General features: G+C 35.7%; 1 protein-coding gene across 1 annotated transcript; it reads right to left on the bottom strand.

The window, feature by feature from the left end:
* Nucleotides 1–264: 264 nt before the first annotated feature.
* Nucleotides 265–16,089, bottom strand: ZNF330 (zinc finger protein 330). Its single transcript, XM_003820691.5, has 10 exons — nt 13,660–16,089; nt 12,283–12,408; nt 10,266–10,285; nt 10,095–10,165; nt 7,926–8,005; nt 5,080–5,206; nt 4,507–4,611; nt 3,286–3,332; nt 2,126–2,243; nt 265–1,051 (listed from the first exon to the last, which is right to left on the bottom strand). Exons 2-10 carry the CDS (start codon nt 12,400–12,402, stop codon nt 777–779), a joined length of 963 nt encoding a protein of 320 aa, XP_003820739.1. The 5' UTR covers nt 12,403–12,408; nt 13,660–16,089; the 3' UTR covers nt 265–776.
* Nucleotides 16,090–20,125: the final 4,036 nt, after the last annotated feature.

Below are 20,125 nucleotides of genomic sequence, written 5' to 3'. Positions count from 1 at the left end.
ATTAGAATGCTTTCCAAAACAAACTGAAAATACAGAACAAAAAATTAAATATAATGTCAAAAGTATTTAAGTGAAATAATAGATTTATTCAAAGGAAATAAAATGTCCTGGGTAAAGCTTCTGTAATAATACGATTTCTGATACTGTATCTCTGAAAAATGGCTAACTAGTCACCTTATCAATACATTTAAGGCATCAATAATAGGTACCACTCAGGACATACATTGTGAAGAAAGAGAAGAATAAGTCAAATACTAAAACATACTTATCATGACAACTCAAGGTGACATGAATATTTAATGAAAATTTAGAATATAACAACATATGACTCTCATTCTGTGGACATAAAAGGAAAAATACAGTAATTCATTTTACTCATTACATTTTACAAAATCAGACAAATGAATGAAGCAGTATTTTTTAATAAAAACAGTAATTTAATTTCAAACAAATATATTACCATCCTATTCCTTTATCTTGTATATATGTATCTAATTGGCAAAACATACTTTACTGAAATCAGTAACAATCCAATCCATGATACTTCAATTGCTTCGATCAATAAACATCTTAAATTTGAAACTCATTTTTCTTATGCCATAAGCCTGATTATCAGTTCTATAAAAACGCTACACCCTATTGCTTGGCCCATTAAGTGTAACTAGTCTTCTGCACAAGGCTAAGTGGCTAAGGTACTTTTGAACAACCACATACAATTCATCAAGCACACATACTCACTCCTGCTCCCCTCACACACGGCCACCAGAGCAGCTCCCCTAGTTCTCTTGTTCCTCATAGTGAGCATAGCCACTAGCATAGGTCCTTCCTAAATTCAAATTAGTAAACAAATCTGATGACTCAGTGTCTGAATCCTTTCTGCCTTCATCTTCTTCCTCTTCATCATCCTCTGCTTCATACTCATCCTCCTCCTCATCGTGGTAGCTGGTATCACCATACTTATCAGATGAAAGGTTCTTCCAATAAGCATCATACCCAGAAGCTCCATCTCCCTCTTCACCTCCAGTCTGCCTGCCAAATTTCAGGGAGCGTGCTATAGAAGACAGACAAGTACAAGGCATTTTGTTAGTTCCAGTTCTCTACATTCTCATCTTCCTCTATAAAATTTCATGGATTTCATTGGCTGCTTCAATCCCAAATGAAAAAATAGGTCACATTTTCCTAATTTTTTCACCTGAGTCTATATACAACACCATAAAAAATAAAAATTACAGTGTCATTTCATTAAATCTAGAAAACAAATTAGACCAACAGACCACTCCAAAGGTATTAAGGCATGTTTAAAACGAAAATACCTTCCGTTTGGCCACTGACAGTTTATTTTCAAATCACATAAATCACAGAATACAGTTGATTTCGTATCAGTACATTTTTCTTAAGACAGCTATTTTACAACGCAGATGCCCTTAAAAACAAAGCCTGTCATTTCTTCTGCCTTAGTAGTGACACAAAGTTCAGTGCAGAAGATCAGCAAAATCATCAGTCTCACCTCACCATGCAACTACATCTGTGATTAAACAAAGCAGTCAGTCACTTAGAATTATGGTTCCATTCTGATATGTTTGGTTAAGAGTCAAACTTCTCTTTAACAAAATTGGGAGCTGCATTACTATAAGCATGCTTATTCCTTCACAAAAAAAGTTACATAAAAACCATAAAATAATTTCCTATAGTAGTGCTATATTACATAAATAAACATAGGTGCTCAAATACCACACACCTAAGATAGCTTCAGAGTGAATTTGACTTCTAGGTACTTAAGATTACCACCACTTTAATATTAAGGAATTATAGCTACTCAACTATTTAACAAGGAAGCCTCAACAAAAATAAAAAAAAAATCACTCTTTATCTTAAATTTCAGTATTTGCTGTCATTAACTAAGGCAAATACAAATATCAAAATGAATATTGGTATATTCAAGTAAAACTGAAAAACTTTACCCACATATTTTCCTAAGCTGTAAAATTCCACTTGCTTAAAAGAACACATTCATCTTTTCAAATAAGAAGAGGCAATAAGAAAAACAGACCAAAAAAAAAAAAAAGATAAACTTTGTCTAAGTATGAAAGCAAAAATCACTTCCTTAGTATCTTAAGGGCCTTACTTGACATGCTAAGGTCCTTAGTCTCCTGAGTTTCATGCCCACATTTAGGACAAGGAGGCTGTTTTCCTTTTTCTTGCTTAAACACTTTGCTCCTTGTATGATCATCACAGAAACAAGCCTGTATAGGAGAAGCAAAATAAAGTAAATAAATAAAAGTGTAAAAATATACAAAAAGACAGTATTCAGTGTTTTAAAGATATAGCTTTCTTAAGGCAGTGAGATTAACAATTTTGTTGGGAGCAGTCACACTTCTCATTTCATTTTCTTAACAGAAATGGTTTTTGTCAGGACCCTTCTGAACAATGATCTAACAAAAGGCAGACTAACTATATTGAGTATGACATGTAAGTACATTTAGCTGTTCACAAATATTTCAGTACTCATAAGGTCCCTGATGAAATGAAATAATGGTGAACAGCCTATTTACTCTCCACAGTGTATGGTCTAACTAGGGATGGAGACAGTGAAAAGGCAATTACAAGACACTAAGCACTGAACGGGAAGTGCAGAGGGAAGGGCACTAAAGCAGACATGGGATTTGGGAAAGGCATCTTAGAGACACGAAGTCTTAATCGCCATATGAAGAATGGGAGCGCAATAGGGTAAGCCAAGATGGAAAAGTATTCCAGACAAAGAAAACACAGATAATGCCTGAACGCCATTTGGTAAAACCAGAACAGAGTTGGAAGATAAATAAGACATAGGGTTAGGAATATAAGAACTAGAGAAACGCTTCTGAGAGGAAGGGCATCGGCTGCATCTGTTTAGTAATCTTTGACGAACGAATGCTAGAGACTAGGCCTAAGGACACAGAAAAATTTGGAAATCTTTACCCAAACTCTTCTAAGCAGGTATATTTTGACATTAATTAAAATAGACTCTCATCATCTTGGTCAGAATGTTCTCCACTAAAAACACAGAGCCAGGATTCCAGAGAAATGTGCACTAGCCACAACTCTACTACAAGGTGACTGGATGACCATTGGAAAGTCATGTAAGCTTTCTCAACTTCAATTCCACAGTCTCAAAAATAAAAGAATTAGACTACATAATTTTAAGGTCCCTTATAAATTAATTATAGCTGCATATAATCCAAGGACTGGTGGAGGGGTATAGAGATTAAAAACAAAATCTAAAAAGAAAAAAATGCATTGGTATACCTTACAACGGAGACATGAGTGCTGACCAAGCCGATTGCATGAAACACCTGTGGGAAATGGATTAATTTTAAAATCCCGTTATTGGTTCTTAGAATTTTCTTTTGTCTTTTATCAAATCACTAAAAGCTTGCAATGGAAATATAGCCTTATAGACAGCTGCCTGTCTTTTGGGTTCAAATGCTATAAAACACACAAAGCTCCCATGCTGCAAATAAAATAATTAAATTTATTATTATACATTCTGCAAAAGGCGACGAAAGGCTCAAAAATGCTATATACTTCGAGATGCTCTTTGAATCTTTGAGAATTTTATATATAAATATTGCAAGAATTATATACACATGCATACACATTGTGTGTCTATGTGTGTGTAGTATGTATGTCGTATGTATATCACAGAGATGACTTATCTACTTTAAATTTATAAATAAGTATAATAATTAGGATTTCATACCAGAACAAGAACCAAATTAAAGGAAGAGAATACCTGGGGAATTTCAGTCTTTTTCCTATAATAGTAACTACTATTTAAAAAGGGCTTTTTAAATGCCAAGTACCACATACTATTGTTTTATATGGTGTCTCATTTCAATGAACCTTCCAAGAAAGAAACTATGTGTAAAGATGATACTATTACCCAGTCAGCAATGCTGGCTCTCAACTGGAAAATACGTGAGAATTTTGTGTATAGGTTAAATACAGGTGCCTGGCACCCACCACGGACTTAAAAGATAGAATCTCCAGGGATGAGGCCTGGACATCTACATTATTTTTAAAACCTCCACAGGTATTTTTTGATATACGGTCCTGTCTAAGAATCACTAGAACCAACTAGCAGAAACAAACAGGGTGGTATCTCTTACGGGAGGGCATTTGGAAATGGGAAGGAAGAAGGGTGAGGTTTGGTTTTTTATAATAATTTGAAGGTAAAAATGACATGTGGTACTCTGAACCACGGAAGGTGTAAGTCCTGCAATGCCTAATCAAATCAAGCCTACAAAATGAAGAACTGGCCCAACCAATATGCCACTGGCATCCCTGCTGAAAAATTTACAACTATATTCTGACTGTTTTGTTTTCTAGAAACAGAAAATAGAGACTGAGTTAAATTACAGTTCATGAGAAACAGTATAAAAAAACTTGATTCCTTTTTCATTAAGATTAATAATTATACTATTCAGAATCTTGGGTATAAAGAACATCTAATATTTAAAAACTTACATTTAAATGTTTCTGCCTCTAAAACCTGGCAGCTGGCTTGATGCTCAAATTGATCATCTTCACAGAGAAAGTTATGGCAAAAAGAACAACTGAATATTCTGCCTCCTATTGGATTAAAAAAACACAAATGTAATTAAGATCAACTTTAATTTAAAAAAACTCGTATCTATAATACTGCTTAGAAGAGATGGTAAGTTACTTTGGAGATACACCAAAATTGTTCAGCCATTTTTATTCTGATAAAAGCTAAAATGAAAACTGTTGAAGTCCTTGAAACTGAACTGAAACTGAGAAAAGGGGGCTCTTACTCTCCACTAGCTACCCATATAACACTCACAATGCTCAAAGAGGCTACCTGCTCCACCACAACTTCCCTCCATGTTTAGGTAAACAATACTAGCATTGACAATAACTGACAGTATAGATCCCTTCTGTAACTACACTGATAATCAAAACAGTACCAGTAGTTAGGATTGACAGTATCCTGAAAAAAATCTCGAAAACAGCATTCAAAATGTTTCAAAGTCAACCTTCACCTATAACAAAGCTCATTACTTATGTCTAATGACTCACCATGGTCCCACACGCCTCGTTCACATTCAACACACTCAGCATCGGTAAGAGGGCAGGCACAGGCATGTGTACTGAGACATTTCCTACCATGGCAAACCCAAGCTTCACAGAAGTCACATATTGCACCCTGTAACCAAGGAACAAGAATACATAATCATTATCACCTGACCACCTGCAACCATTGTTTAACCATGGCAACCATCAAAATTGTATACATTTAGCAATTTATCAACCCTCAATGATAGTAGGCAGCTTCATTTAAACATTTTACTACTCACTCTAAGGCAAAAATAAAAAGGGTTCTCTGAAAAACAACAGCTATCCACAATATACAAAACTCAGTTACATATCAAAAGAAAAAAAGGTAAACTGTACACTTATCCTAATATTATTTAATTAAGCCAAAGAGATGGAAGTATTTTCCTCAAAATGAATTTAATTCAAATGAAGTTTGAAGGAACCAACAGCTTAAGCTTTCTTGTCTATAATAATTCCTGTAACTACATTGAATTTTTAAATACTACCATTTCTGATTTTTAAAATACCTTATCTATATAATATATTTGCATAGCTTTTCTAGAATTACTGAGAAATACGAAACTTCTGCCAGCTTCTTTTTTTCTCTTATGACAACTTATGTTTTAATAATAATTACACTTCTTTGTGGAAAAAATTTAAAGTAAAATATATAGAACTAAAATACAGGGTAAGATTCTCCAATTCTATATCAAGAAAAGACAATAACAATATGTTTCAATAAAACATTGACACCTACCGAATATTAAAAGCTAGAAAGAATCTTAAGAGAGTAGGATCAGATAATCTTTCCTTTATAAAGGAAAAGCATGGGGCCCAAGACTAAATCCAAGTCCCCGAGTTGGATTACAGGTGAGGTGAGATTTAAAGCCAGGATTTCAGAATCTCAATTCAGTATTCTATTATTCAAGGCTCTGAAACAAATGTAGTAAACAACAAATAGGAAGAATGTTTTTTGACTTGCAAAAATGGGTTATCAGTATAGCTAGCAAATCATCAACTATATCTCTTGGATCAGCCAGGGTTCTTGCAAAAAAGAGATGGTACTCTCAAACTAGGTAATCTAGAAGAGTTTTAAAGAGATAATTTGTAGAGGACAGGGAAGTTCTTAGGACAAACAGGAGAGGACTACCTGGCCATATAGGGAGAACTGTGGTCCTTAGAGAAAGGATAAAACCAAACCAGGATAACCTGGTAGGGAGTGAGATGAAGGAATAAACACCCAGATCTTATTCTCCTGATGTTCTCAGGGGGAATCTGGGGAGGCAAATAGAAGATATCCAGAAAATCACTTTTCTAGAATTTACAACTAATGATATATGACTCTATTTAAATGTTTTCTTTATGTAAGAAGAAATTATTCACATTCAAAAAACACAGTGATTTTAAAAAATGAATTTGGCTGAACTTAAGCTACCAAGGAAGACTGAAAGTGTTTTTGAATAAAGATAACTTGACAATCCTATACTTAAAGAGCAATTCACAAGATGATAATTCTCACTCCTTGCTTCTATAATATATGCACATATGAAATATATCATAGGTCTCCCTCATAATAGAAATTTACATGTTCTTGGAAATTTACCATAAATAAAATATTCCATTTGACATAAATATAGTATCATTTTCCTCATGGATTAAAATTTGAACAAAATTTTATTTGAACATAAAATCATACTACAATACAGTAAAACTGGTTAACTCATATTTAAAAGGAAAACATGTTTCAGGAAAAAGAGCAAAATACATCACATAATCCAATTGGTTTTATTATTCAAAAAGCTGAATTTACTTTAAAAAATCCTATATGTAATCAGAGGTATGTTAAATATACACACTTTTTTGAAATGTAAAGTTTTAAAGAACACTATTATCCTAGGTTCATTTGGAACTAAGTTGCTTATTTAACCAAAGGCTTAAACGTTGGTTAAGCAGGGCTTTCGGTACACTAAATACTGTTTTGTGAAGTCTGGTTAAGAGATATTAGAAAGGTACCACTGAGTATATACCCAAAGGATTATAAATCATGCTGCTATAAAGACACATGCACACGTATGTTTATTGTGGCAATATTCACAATAGCAAAGACTTGGAACCAACCCAAATGTCCAACAATGATAGACTGGATTAAGAAAATGTGGCACATATACACCATGGAATACTATGCAGCCATAAAAAATGATGAGTTCATGTCCTTTGTAGGGACACGGATGAAGCTGGAATCCATCATTCTTAGCAAACTATCGCAAGGACAAAAAACCAAACACCGCATGTTCTCACTCATAGGTGGGAATTGAACAATGAGAACACATGGACACAGGAAGGGGAACATCACACACCACAAACCGGGGACTGTTGTGGGGTGGGGGGAGGGGGGAGGGATAGCATTAGGAGATATACCTAATGCTAAATGACGAGTTAATGGGTGCAGCACACCAACATGGCACATGTATACATATGTAACAAACCTGCATGTTGTGCACATGTACCCTAAAACTTAAAGTACAGTAATAATAATAATAATAATAAAATTTTAAAAAGGTACCACTGAGAAATGAAATTCTGTTTAGATCAGCATGAAAAGTTTCCATGCCTTGTATGTTTCCTAATAAGAAAGAAAGAAGCAGCTAGAAACAAGTGGGTACTAAGGGAAAATCATACAAAAAGAATGCCACTGATAATCCAGATAACTACAGATTGATTGAAACAAGGGACAAAGCAATGATATTTAGAAAAAAATAATCACTGATCAGAATGACATTTTCTTATCCTTGAAAACGTACTAGTCTAAGAGATAATAAGAAGCTTACCACCATTGCAAGGCCAGTACTGTATACACCAGCATGCTTTATGACACAGTCTGAAGACTTCATCATGCACTTTGTTTTCCCTAATGAAGAAAAACATTTGCACTGTTAGTCTCGCAAAGGAATACATACCAGTACTCACGAATTCCTCCTTTTATCCAGCCCAAGTTCCTGAGGAAATAATTTAAAAACTAATGAAATTGAATCAGTATTTACTGCTTACATAACTAAAAAGAGAAAATGGATATAACTGAGACTTCATTACTCAAATCAGACTTTTCAGATTACACATTTACTAATAAATCTGTAAAATGAACTATACAATAATATATATGCTAATTTGCTTGTACTAAATCAGAAATTGCAGGTTATGCTTTGTAATCTAATGATCATTTTAACAGTTTAAAAACTTATCAATCTTCAGATTATTCAAAACAATTTTTAAAGGAATGCTTTTTATAATAAATTTTACATTTTATAATTCACAATAAAAACTGTGGTTTGAAGTTATTTCTTTCCACAGAATAATACCTCAAACCAAACCAAATAATGATTATGTAACTTATCGAGTTAATGTAATTTTATCCAAACATAAAAATTTACAACAAAGCCCCCAGTTAAACATTTTCCCAACAAAATTTTGAAATAGTGCCCAAATAAGCACAATAAACAATACGGTGATACAGCTACAAATCACCACACAGCCACTAAACCTCTGATCTAGAAGCAAATTAAATTACCAACTCAAAACACTATCAGGAAATTTGCTTATCAGATATTATGTGAGAGTTAATGATGACATTAATCATCCATCTGAGACTCCACAAAATGGAACACAAAAGAAACAATTTTCCATTATCTTGATTTCCTAAGGAACAAAGTTAGTAGGAAATGGGAAGAGAAACTGGAAATGAGAGGCAGCAGCTACCCAACTGTTCCATGTCCAACACTAAGAATCAGTAAATGAGAAATGTATCCATCTAACAACACTACAAAATTTAAGCCCAGAGACATTGAAAATATGGGTAAGTCCTAGCAAGAACTTACCTATTAATCTTCCACAAACTCTATTTCCTCACTCTACATTCATTACTTTTTGCAACACAAGGCTATAAAAACTACCATATGAGTGTTCCATATAGGCCAGTTTTCTCTTTTTCATTAATTGTGGAATTGAAAAGATCTTCTTTGAAAGCTAGAACTACATTAGAAATATTCAGGGATATAGCCCTAAACACTACTAACTTTCTGGAATATTATTACATATAAACACACTTAAATGAGCATACCCCAAATTGTTCTACCTGAAATTATTATCTCATAAATAAAAGCGATATTTGTTCATCGAAAGTTGGGGGGGATGTAAATCTAGAGTAATAAAGTTAATTGGGTTTCTTTGTTGCAAGTCTTCAGAACTTCTAACATATAAATATATAATAGAAATCTCCCAGATGAGAATGAAAGGAGGATGCATGCAGTATTTCTCAAATGTATATCCATATATATTTTTCAAGAAATATCCATTAATATTTCAGGAAGTCTGTGGAAGACTATTTGGGAAACACCCATCTTGCTAACATTTAGTTTTATTTTGTATAATCATTTTGGGGTACAAGTCTCCACCTATACTTAAGAACCGGGCACATGACTTAAGAACTCTATTTAAATCACCTGGGAATACATGTGAGGAAACTCATGAATCATATGGTAAGCATCAAACACAAAAACTACTGATCACAAAATAAGTACCAGGTAAATGTGGAATAAAATTATTCCCAATGGTCTAACACACTGCAGGTAATATCAGCAGGAATCAAAATGTAGATAAGTAAACAAACAGATACTGACAAGACTAAGGTAGTATAACTAAAAGTTCAGGATCACCAAATGTTATGTCTGAAATCTGATCTTTCACTGTTTAAAAACACTTATTGGTAACCTGTATCTAAATTGTACCTTAATTATTTTCCAGCATTACATCAAAGAGACAAAACCAAGGCTTGATAGTTTTTTGGTAGGCAAAATAACATGTTTTGTTATTTTGTTAATGGTAAGGCATAATATTATCAACAATTGTAAGCACTGTAACCAATAGCAACAAACCCACCCAAGTTCAAAGTGTTGAACTACCAGTTGATAAAAAGCATATGTCCTTAATTATTACATACTTACCACACTGTGCACAAATTGGTAACTTCTGTACAGAATTACAAAAGTAGCAAAATGCTCTATTCTTCTGCCGCCTTGTCATGTAAAATAAAATTTTAAAATATGGTCAATGTCAGATAAAAGGTCAGAGGGACAATTTTATTAAAGGTAGATAGAAAAATAAATAAAATTTACCTCTGACACTTGTCACATTCCTGTAACATATAAAAATATCACATTAATTTTTCTGCTGACTGAAAACTGCAAATTTACTTGTATTACAAAGAATAACCTGCTTTTCACGTTAAAATTTAAGTGACACTACACCAAAGCCCCAGCTCCACCCATGTATACAAGCACCTACCCATGCTTAAATAACAAAGGTATGCAAGAGAGAGATACTCCAGGTATATGACTCCCTAAAGAAGTGGCATTATCACAAAGGAGGCTAAATACATTGGTAGTTTGTTTTTCAATTGTTTGTAAGGAATAAAATACCACAGAATGAACACAAGAACTATCCTTTTGATAGTTAAGCACATTCTAAGCCTTATGAAACGTTAAGCACATATTATTCCAAATGAAGTGGGTGACCCTTAAAATAATGCATTTATCTAATGCACCGTTCCAAAGAGAATACAAAATAATAGAGTTCACAGAAAATCCAGATTCCTAAACATGGTTTTAAAAGCTCTCCACAATCTGGCCCCTAATCACTTTCCAAACCTTCTTGGCCTATTCTTTTTAGACTCAAGTCACTAATGGTCAGCCATTCCCCAAATATGTCTTATATTCTCTCTTCTCCATGTCTTTACTTATTCTAATACTTTTCCCTGAAAAGTGCCTCCTACCTGTTGAAAGTTCTGGTGAAAATCCCACCTCCTCTGTGAAGTGTACCCCTTCCACACACAGCCAACTTTATCACCTCTTAGTCCTAATAAATACATTGTACCTTTATTGAAGCACTTCCAAAATCTAGCTGTCATTATATATATTTAGGCATGCTAGTCATTCAGAACCTCTCTTCTCTGGAAAGGACTCTTAAACACAGAAGACAGCCTCACTGTCACATCTGCGCTATGTAATCTGTCCTCACCCAACCAACCCCAATAAATGTTAGCCCTGGGACAGGCACTGGGTGAAGTCCAGCCTTTCAGAGTTCTTTCCTTCTCTGAGGCACAATATGTGATGTGAGACATGCAAGCTACCTGTAACTATGAAACCCAACAAATGGAGTAAGACAATACGAAAAAATGGAACTAATAAGGAAGAAGAAACAAAAGCAAAAGATAGAACTACAAGTTGTTCCAGGTTCCAATTTTCCCTGAGTCCCAGGTATATCCTTCCCCTTCCCAGCAATATGAGTTATTCCATTATCCATTCAATAAACTATTTTTCCCTAAGATTAATTTAAGTTAGATTTCTGTCATTTTATAAACAAACAAATCCTAATATACAACATAACTGAGCTATAAACTTCTGGAAATAGGGACCATGTAATTCATCTATGTATCGCTACCCACAGTGTCTGAAATAATACCTGGCACAGAGTAGATGCACAATAAACATTTGCTAAACTAAGCTACATTAAACAATTCATATGTTTGACAAAACAAAAGGAGAAGGAAAAAACAGGAACAGTGGGAAAAGAAAAACAAAGAAAAGCGTGGAAATAGAACTGGAATAACTCTACAGTCAATGAAAGAGGTAATGATGACCTAATTGTTTGCTTTTTTGCATATTTCAAAAAGCATATTTCAAAAGCAGCAACCATTCAAAGCAGCCCAGAAATTATCAGGACTAACCCACTTAGCACAAGCAGATAAGGTAATAGAACAGGAACCCAACAGATGTTAAGTAGGAAGTTCAGAAAAGAGAAATGAAAGAATTGCTACGAAAATATGATGAAAACCCAATAAGACTAAGGCATTAAAGAAACTGGAAAATGAAAGTTTCTATTATCTATTCTTGTCCAATATCTACCTTTATCACCAACAGTATGTAAAGTAATATGCTAGGTTTTATAAATAATATAAAATCCAACAACAATCACTGCCACTCAGTGAAATCAACAGACGTGCCAGAGATACTAAATTCAGCAACAAAATTTATGCAAAAACACTGTCTTCACTAAAATTTTATTCAGGTGTACTTCAGATAAAATAGTATATAGTTTTTCCAACTACCAACTGATATCAAAAAAAGCTGATACCATTGAGGCATTACATGGATGTTTAGCTAAATCTATAGTGCTTCTTGATGCTCTTAGTTGTTTTTCACGTTCTCGGCGGTTCTCAGCCTTCTTCCTCGCACCAGTCTTTTTTTTAGGCATTTTCCCCTATTTTGACACAAGAGAACAGAAAAGATATAATTGACTGACTGCATTTACTATTTTAATAAACTAAGAAATAGTATAACAAAGTGTCCTTTTTCTTGTTAAATGTTAAACTCTATCCTTTCGATAGTTAAGCACATTCTAAGCCTTATGAAACGTTAAGCACATATTATTCCAAATGAAGCGGGTGATCCTTAACGCATTTATTGGCACTAACGATTCTAAAAATGTAAACGTCAAAAAAATTTACCCTAAAAGACAAACTAGTTTTCTTTTCCCACTAAGAAAAAAGTTTCTCCAATGATAAAGTATTCTGCACCTCATTAAAACAAATGAATCATGTATCATTAGCAAAAACAATCATTAATAAGAGCATTATTTAGCCAGTTTATATCACTTTTTTGAGCTATATATTCAGATGACCTGACGCTGCCAACACCTTAAGTATAACAAGTTTAATTTTTCCTATGTAATATGTAAACAAAACATCTAACAGTCAACAAATAACACTATTTATTAACTACAAAGTCAAAACATTCTGAAGATATTTAAGGTATTATTGCTCTGACTCTTTAACAAATGCTCTTCCCTCTACACGCAGTGAGCATGTAATTTTAATGGGGTTCAAATTTACGTTTAAGAGTATGTTTAATTTTCATCATTTAGTTGAAATACAAGATTTTTCTAAACTGAAGTTTTCTGAACTGAATGCTCAATTAAAAAAAAAAAAACAGGTGGTAAGCAGTACGGTAGCAACTGAAAATTAGCCAGATTTAATAGGTGGTTACTTCGGTAACGTAACGCCCAGACCACTAACGCACCATTCCAATATGTAAAATGACAAAATCTAGAGGGCGTGCTGCCCTGGCCAAAGAACCTCAGAAAATAATCACGAGGTGATCATGCGGATTAACTTTCTGCGTCCTCAGAGATATCCTCTGAATCCTCTGATAAAGTTAAATCTCATTTTTTTTTCCTCCAGTTTGTTCTGCACGCTCAAAAGAGTGAATCTTCTTCTCAGCCTTATACGGGTTCAAGCCCTTTTCCGGTAACACTCCAACTTCTTGCATGCACTGAGTGTGTCACCAAATGAGGAAACAGGCACGGGGCACTGCGGCTTTAGGAGTCCAGCCTGGAGCTGGAGGACCCAGTGGGGCGGAGGGGCGTCCAAGGGGAGAAGCGGCGGAGGTGCCAGGCGGCTCGGGGACCCGCAACGGGGACCCGCAACCGTCACCCGCCCGCGGGACACCCTACCTCGTGCGCGCTCCGGGCAAACCTCGCTCACTTTCGCCGGGAGACCGGACTCACTCAGGGGGCCGAGGGACAGGGAATGGCGTGAGGCCCACCCGCGACAGCAGTAAATCCAACTCGTGGACCAGGACTCCGGGAAAGAAGGTACTAACAGCCAGAGAGGCTGACAGCCGGTTCCGGACACTAGGAGACGGACCGGACGTCCTTTTACGACAGCAGCGCCTTACGGCTGACGTCATAGGACGGGACCCGCCCACCTCTGTTCGCTCCGCCCCTTCCCCGCCCACTCCTGCGGGGGCCAATGCCCCAATCCTAAGCAGAGGATCTGCAGAAAAGGAAGGGAATGCGAGGGAAAATAGGGAAGCAGAAGGAGGGAAAGCAGGGGAAGGCCCCCTCAGTTTTACTTTTTTAGAAAAAGGAGAAATCTAAAAGGAAGAGGAAAATGAACTCACAGACTTGGTACTGGATCAATTGACTCAAACAGCAAATTCATGCTTAATTCTGTTGGAAACCTTTCCCCACCTCTACATCTTCTGTGCCTCACATCCCACCTTTTCTTGGTTGCTGCGCAAACTGTGCCTTCAGTTGCCTGATGAACTTCCGTACCAGCCTCCCCTGTCTCTTATTTCTGTTATGCCCTCTGGATTCCATTCCTTTGTGAACAAATCATCCCACATTCTCTACCTCTAATGTGTAATCTGCCTGCTTTTAACTGAAACCTGATGATCCTCCCCCTGCATCAGAATCTCCTTCCAATCAAGCACCTCGACCTTTGCATAGCCGACCAAGCTGGGTTTCCTAATCACTTTCGGAGCTCTGCCGCACTTAGGATTCAGTACCAGGCCTATTCCTGTGCTTTTCCTGCCCTCCCCCTGCAGGAGATAAAAGCCTCTTTATATGGACCAAAGAGGCCTTCTGGAATTTACTCTTAGATTTTGATAGCCAATTAACCATCTCAGCCTTTTGCTATTTTCAAAGAATCAATTTTACTTAGCAATAACAGTCAATGCCACTGTCATTAAGGTTACTATTTCCCTCATAGTTCTCAAATGCCTGATATATTTTACCTACTCGTATATAAATTAGAATACCACCCCAGTTACATTAGAATACCACCCCAGTTTCATTACTGATGAAAGCTTTAACTATTGCACTGTTACTTTGTGCCGAGGTCTGTGTGTCCTACACCTACCACCGAGGGGGTCCTCATTGATAGTCACATGGCCTGTGATTCAAATCATAAATCCCATCTTAGCCTACTATCTTGAACCACTCCTGACACCAACTGTTTTAGGTTGGCTTCCCCAGGAAGCATACTCTGAGTCAGAGAAGAGTATAATGAGTATGTTAGGGAATGCTTTGGGGAACAACATCTGCAGAAGAAATGGAAGCAGGATTGAGCAGAGGGAAGAGTTGACCTGCAGTGACGTCTCAGTGAAGGCCTCGTTTTGAATCTGGGATATCCCTTCAGAGCTGTCTTGAGTTAGGGGAACTGGGCTGGGCCTTTATACACCTATGACATTTAGTCACTGGATGAACGCTGCCAAAGGAGAAGAGTGCAACCTTGGGTTAAAGGACTCCTGAAGATGGCCAAGAGCTGGATTGTGTTGGCTTGCTGCACTCTCAGCAGCTCAGGAAATAAGTCTTTCATTGAGGAAGAGGGATCTGGGTAGTGCCTGCCAGTATTCACTACCAAGAGTGATGGCAAAATAAATATTCTGACAAAGACAAAGAACCTTTACTATTCACAGATACTCAGTGAAAGAATTTCAAAGGGCGGTCTTCACAAGATGAAAATGAAATTTAAAAGGCAGGAGGGAATACAAAAAGTAATAACAATCAATTTATTTAATATATAGGGTAAATCTAAAACATTATATAAAACAACAAAATTATAATAAGCAATTTGGGATATGAAAATTATAAGGAACTGAAATATTCTATAAATTCAATGCAATTCAAATCAAATTCTCATATAGTTTTTTTAATGGAATTTGGTTAATTGCTCTCTCAAATTCATAGGAACAATTAAAGATTGAAAAGCCCAGACCATTTTAGTTATACAAGCAGAAAGATACTTTTATTTATTATAAAGCTCTAGTAATTAAAACAATATTGCATAGTTTCAGGTGTCAGCAAATAGACAAATGCAACTGAATAGAAAGCCTAGATACAGACTCACATACATTTGGATATTTGGCAAATGGTATGGGTTGCATTAGCATCAGTAAGAAGACAGGTATTATTCAATAAATGAGGCAAAGACTATTGGCGATCCATATGGAGGAAGATAAAATTAGATCCCTATTAACAGCACATATTTAATAAGTCCCAGGTGGAAGGACCTAAATATACAAAGCAAAAATAAAACTATTATAAGAAAACATAGGAGAATGCCTTTATGATATTAAAGTAGAATGATTTATTAAGACACACACAAAAAAACAAAAAATTTAATGAACAATGAATTCAATAAAACTTAAAAACTTCAGGATGATTAAAGACATAAAGTAAAAACGCAAATGAAAATGAGGGGAATGAATTTTGACACCCATGTAACTGACAAAAGATTTATATACAGAATAAATGACACCCATAAGATTGTCCAAAATGTAAAAACCTGGCAGATCAAAGTATTGGTGAAAGGCGGATAAACAAATTTTAAGCAATTCTACTGGGAGTATAAATGTTAAACCTGTTTTGGAGAACCACATGGCAATGTTAAGTAAACGTAAATATGTGCAAAACTAAGGATTCAACCATTGTCCTTCTAGGTCTCTACCATAAGAAATTTGCGTACAAATATACAATGATACCATAGCACAGTTCAACAGCAAAAATTTGTAAGCAACCTATCTTTTATTAGGAAAAGGAACAAATTGCATGCTATCTATATAGCAATTAAAATTCATAGACTTTATAAGTATCAATATGGACTAATTCCTAAATCTGGGGGAGATATTTGGTGAAAAATCAAATTGGAATGCCGCATATGTAAAATTGTAAAGCAAAAATCAGTTGTATACATTATCATTTACGAATATATATACACACACACACACGCACACCACACACCTTGTAAAAGTACCAAAAGATGCCTGGAAATGTTACTAACTTCAGATTATGGTTACCTCTGGAGAGGGAAAAAAAGATGTATGATGTGGAGTGTTAGCCATACTTTTAGTTTTCAGAACAATACTAATTTTAAAACATATATATTAATAATCCTCAACAGCCACCAGAATGGCTAATATTAAAAGACTGGCAATACCAGCGACCAAGTATTTATTGGTAAAGACGTGGAGTTACTGGAACTCTCATCCAGTTTTGGGGGTTGTAAATGGACTACCACTTTGAAAATTATTTAGCTTCATGTGTTAAAGGATATATATATATATATATATATATATATCTCCAAAATGCATACCTGTATTTACTACAATATATGTAAAATAGGCCAGGCATGGTGGCTCATGCCTGTAATCCCAGCACTTTGGGAGGTGGAGGCAGGTGGATCACCTGAGGTCAGGAGTTCGAGACTAGCCTGGCCAATATGGTGAAACCCGTCTCAACTGAAAATACAAAAATTAGTCAGGTGTGGTGGCAGGTGCCTATAATCCCAGCTACTTGAGAGGCTGAGACAGGAGAATTGCTTGAACCTGGGAGGCTGAGGTTGCAGTGAGCCGAGATCCTGCCATTGCACTCCAGCCTGGGCAACATGAGCAAAACTCTGTCTCAAATAAAATAAAATAAAAAATATATACGTAAAATAGTGTTTATGGTAGCACTATTTGCAACATCTCCAAAACTATAAACAACCCAATTATCCCTTAACAGGAGAATGAATGAATGAATGGTGACATATTCATATAATAAAATATTAATATTATACACTAGCAAGAGTGTACAAACTACAGTCTCACATAACAATATGGATGAATGTCACTAACATAATGTTAAGCAAACAAATCTCACAAAGAAAAAAAACACCATGATTTAATTAAATAAAGTTTAAATATAGTCAAAATTAATCTGATTAGAAGTCAGGATAGAGGTTACCTTTGGGTGAAGGTAGTGACTTCAAAGGCTCACAAGCAGAGTTTCTAGAGTAAAGGTAATGAAAACATCCTACTTATGATGACTGTGTTCAATCTGTGACCTTTCAGCAATCTGTATTATAATTTATGTAATTTATGCATGTTTCATTTTGCTACAAGGTTTTAAAAGAAATATTAAAATAGAGGCAGGAAAGTATGGATGACAGTCTTAAAATAAGCCATCTATAGCAGTTCTTCCCAAACACTTACTTGCTGTGACATAAATAGAAAATAATACTTACAGGTCACACAGGGAAAAACAGGACAGGTCTGTTTATTATGAAAGGTGACTCTGTAATTTTCTTCCCCTTTTCATTTTTTTTCTTTTTGTGGAAAGGTAAAATCTTTGTTCATTTATCTTTCTGAAAAGTATTCTTTACTTGACAGGCACTTCTCACATATTATTCTTAGAAGCAAGAGGATTTTTTTCATTTCTGGGCCCTGACTCAGGTCCAGCCACACTTGTGACCTACTGGCAGCACACAAATGTTCCAGGACATTTTGGAGAGCTCTGGAATATAGGACTCTTTAACTTGCCCATTTAAATGTATCTCAGTTTGGCTTTCTTTCAGGAATTAAAGTTTGTTTATTTCTGCAAATAATTCCTTTTCTAATGTTATCTGCTGTGTGTGTGTTTGTGTGTGTGTATACACATATGTATATGTATATATAATGCAATATTCTTCAGCCTCTAAAAAGGAGGAATTTCTTCTTTTTATTAAATAAATAATTCCTGACATGCACAACAACCTGAAGAACACTTAAGAACATTATGCTGAGGGAAATAAGCCAGACACAGGACAAATACTACAAGCTTCCACTTATATGTGGGTATCTAAAATAGTCAAACTCATAGGAGCAGAGAGTGGAATGGTGGTTTCCAGGGTCTGGGAGTAAAGGGGAAATAGAGAGGTGCTAATCGGCAAAAAAATTCAGTTACGCAAGATAAATAAGTTCTACAGACCTACAGCATTGTGCCTAGAGATAACAATACTGTGCTGTGCACTTAAAAATCTGTTTAGAGGGCAGCCCTTCTGTTAAGCATTCTTGCCACAATAAAATTTTTAAAAACTTTTAGCTCATAAAAGCACTTCATAAATCCAGACACCTATGTTGTCCATCTTTTGAGCACTCCACAAATAATAATTGTGGTTCGTAAAATAACTGCATAATAGATTTCACCTCAGTACCTTTAAAGCATCACGTTTAGACTGATAAATGATCTTTTAACAAATGATTTGTATATTTTGGGAAAACCTTATATTGCTCATAACTGTCTAGAAACTTATTTCTCCTTTTTATCCTAGTTATCACACCCTATTATCCACTGGACCTATGTATCATAAGGAAGACTCTGAGTACCTCTTTTTACCAATTAGCTTTGGGGAAAGGAGAAGGATTTCTAAGTTTCCAATACCTGCATAGCCCTTTATAGATTACTAAGGTTTTCACATTCATTACTACATTTAATATCAATAGAAACTCTATTGTAAAATAGTTATTTCTTCACTTTACAAATAGAAAGCTGAAAATTAGTTTCATCTGTTGACAAAATGGGTTTTCAAAACTGAATTCATCATCATTCCCCCAAAACTGATGCCTCTTTCTTGGTGTCTTAACTCAATGAACAAAGGGCACTAATTCATCTGTTGAAGCCAGAAATCCTGGAGTCAATCCAGACACTTTCACCTTTCTAACCTATCAGTCTAATCCCTAAGTCTTCGTAATATGACCTCCAAATTATCTGTCAAGTACATTTCCTCAACAAAGTCCAGATCTCTATTTCTGGTAAGATGTCTGGAGAAATTCTGTAACAATAGAGCACACATAAGACTGGATAAAACAAAACAAAAAGAGATCAAAGACAGTTTCCAGTGCATGACCAAAGTGGCAGGAAAATGGTAAAAGTTCAAGGAGACCAGAACGACTCAGTAAGTAGGAATCCACACAGTAAGCAAGCTCTGGAGCTGGCATTTGGCTGGGACCATCTGAAAATCCCCAGTGAACTAGAACTTGGATTCTACTGAGAAATTTGTACACTGGTAATATTGTGTCCGGAATTGGTGGGTTCTTGGACTCGCTGCTGACTTCAACTATGAAACTGCGGACCCTCGCAGTGAGTGTTACAGTTATTAAAGACGGTGTGTCCAGAGTTTGTTCTTTCTGATGTTCGGACATGTTCGGAGTTTCTTCCTTCTGGTGGGTTCGTGGTCTCACTGGCTTCAGGAGTGAAGCTGCAGACCTTTGCTGTGAGTTTTACAGCTCTTAAGGCAGCGCGTCTGGAGTTGTTCATTCCTCCCGGTGGCTTCGTGGTCTTGCACCTTCACAGTGAGTGTTACAGCTACAGCTCATAAAAGCAGTGCGGACCCAAA

The sequence above is a fragment of the Pan paniscus genome, chromosome 3, assembly GCF_029289425.2.
Source record: "Pan paniscus chromosome 3, NHGRI_mPanPan1-v2.0_pri, whole genome shotgun sequence".
Lineage (NCBI taxonomy): Eukaryota > Metazoa > Chordata > Mammalia > Primates > Hominidae > Pan > Pan paniscus.
Note: the sequence above shows the minus strand (reverse complement) of the source record. Positions and strands in the feature narration are given on the sequence as shown.